The 2,500-nt window shown below is 41.5% G+C and overlaps 1 protein-coding gene across 1 annotated transcript in view; it reads left to right on the top strand.

The window, feature by feature from the left end:
- The first annotated feature begins 182 nt into the window (after positions 1 to 182).
- Positions 183 to 2,500, top strand: part of LOC137995171 (uncharacterized) — a 15,443-nt gene continuing 13,125 nt past the window's right edge. Inside the window, exon 1 of the mRNA XM_068840747.1 lies at positions 183 to 215. Within this exon, the coding sequence (XP_068696848.1) occupies positions 183 to 215 (33 nt within the window). The remainder of the gene's footprint in view (positions 216 to 2,500) is intronic.

Raw genomic sequence — 2,500 nt, forward strand, 5'->3', positions numbered from 1 at the left:
GTATGTCCTTTGCAGAATGTTAAGCCACCCTCTTGAATTTTTGTGGTTGATATTGGAAGAAGAATAAATTGCGACCAATTTGGTGGGTCAGAAGTGGAGATGTGGGGAGAGGGGTAAGGAATAGAAAAATACTTTTCGTCATTCCATTTTCTCATCCCATTTCCTCCCAACCTCCATCCAACATGGCGGCTCGATGGACTGCAGGCAGAATAGAGGTAAGTCACTTTTCCCAATAAGGCGCCTGCACCGCAGGCTTCTAGATGTGCTGCTGTGATTTTTACTAGCTCACGCCAAGCATTCCTCTTTTCCACCACTGTAAATGTTTCCTGGAACCCTCTCCCACTCCAACCTGTGATGTGATCCTGCCAAGATTTCCTAGGTCTTCCCCGATTCCTTTTTCCTTGTACTTTCCCTTGCAGTTTTGGTTTTTCTAACCCTTCTTTCCTAATTAAGTGACCAAACATTCTCAACTTTCTCGCTGGTACTGTGGTTCGTATAACTCTCTTTGATACGACCTTCTGTAGAAGCCACTCATTCATTCTTTCCATGACACACGTAGTAATTTGAAACAACATTGCATTTCAAAAGCTTGCTACCTGCCCTTGTCGTCCTCTTTCAATGTCCGTGACTCCTACCCATACAGTACAATGTAATTATGTTGCTATGGGAAAGGCTAGTGCTCTTAGCAGTCTGACATTCAGCTTAATGTTTGCTCCTCTTCTTTTCCAAATTATATTATGCTTAGCTTCTGTTCTGTGGACTTAAACTAGTTCTTCTCTGTATTTTTGTGTGTTGTATCGCCTCTGTGTTTATCTTGGATCTCAGATACATGAAATCATTCACTTCCTCTATCTTCTCTCCATCCAATACCATAATCTTGGTGTTTGCTCTATTCAACATAAGATCTTTGTCTGGGCTAGCCTATTTTACCAACCTCAAGAAGATTGGCAGTGGCAGTGTCACCAGCAAACCGCAGACCTGTTGTTGATGGTGCATTTGCTAATTGAATTGCCTTGACTTTGCCCATCCAGTGCAGTTCTCATTGGTGTCCTCTGCTTATAATAACTAATGTTGTAGAGATATGGTGACAATGTACAACCCTTTCTCGACCCTCTTCCTATTTTGAACCATTCCATGTCCCCAAGGGTTGTACATACTATTGCTTCTTGTTGTTGTTCACATTAATGATATGTATCAGAAACCCATCTTTGCCATTGTGCCCCCTAACTGTAGATGGCTAACACAGTCAAAAGCATTTGCATAGTCAATAAAACACAAATAATTTAAAAGGCATCTTCTACTCTCTGCATTTCTCCATTGTCATGATAATCCTCAAGTTTGTTAATTTTCGTAATCTACAAATCCAGCTTGTCATTCACATACCGGTATTTCCTGTTGATACCTGTTCTTCATCCTGGTAACAATTATCGTCAGTAACACTTTGCTTACACGTACTATCAGGCTGATTGTTTTGTAGTTGGGAGCATTCTGTTAGATTTCCTTTCAAACTCTGTTCTTCAGCATTCAGCGGGCATATCCCTTCCTTTCCATATATACTGCAGCATAGTTTCCAGAGTAAGGTTACATCCTCACTTCCTGTTGCTTCCTACATTGAGCACATTAATCTCTGGCAATGTTGATGATTCCAGGTGCCTTTGATCCTAGGGTGCCCATGACCTACCACATCCCCCCCCCCCTCCCCCCCTCCCTCCCCCCCTCCGCCAGGAAAATGGCTTGAAATGCGCGGAATTTTGCTATGTATTTGTTTTTGCGAAATATCCAGTGGAGAATTCAAGAAATTGCAATTGCATATCCGAATGTTCCAGGGGAGGGGTGGGGGGACATGTCGCCTATTCCTCCCCGACACTGGCGCACTGTTGATGTAGGGTAGGATAGGATAGAATAACGTTATTTAGACACGGTAAACTCATCAGAATTATTACAAATTATACAAAGACTAGAACTACATTATTCTTAAATTACTCTAAATAATCAATAAATATAACTATAACATTAAATGACAAAATAAAACCTGCTTTACATGAGTGCCGTGTATAATAATTGTAGATTTAACTTCATGTAAAGAAACGCTTGCAGCCAGCCCGGAACGCTCTAAGGGAGTCAGCCTGCCGCAACTCGATTGGTAAACTATTCCAAAGAACTGCTCCAGAATAGCTGAAGCTATTTTTCATATAGCGTGTGTGTGGCTGTGGGATAGCTATTTTGCCCTCTGTGTTAAGAGCTTCTTCAGTCTCTGAAATCATAGGGTAAGGGTCTTCCTCATGATTGTTGACTGTGGCATCTTCATCTCTGGGACTTTCTCTGCTCTTTTAAAGGTTAGAACAATACTCCTTCCATCTGCTCTTCACTTCACTAGATTCTAGATTTTTTAGACAATCGATTATTTGGCATATTTCGACAGATGTTTATCCTCGTCTGAAAACTTACTTGTGTACGTCCTAGAGGTTCGTGCCTGTTGGGCACTCGCAATTAATGTTTG

This window comes from Montipora foliosa, chromosome 3 (assembly GCF_036669935.1).
Source record: "Montipora foliosa isolate CH-2021 chromosome 3, ASM3666993v2, whole genome shotgun sequence".
Lineage (NCBI taxonomy): Eukaryota > Metazoa > Cnidaria > Anthozoa > Scleractinia > Acroporidae > Montipora > Montipora foliosa.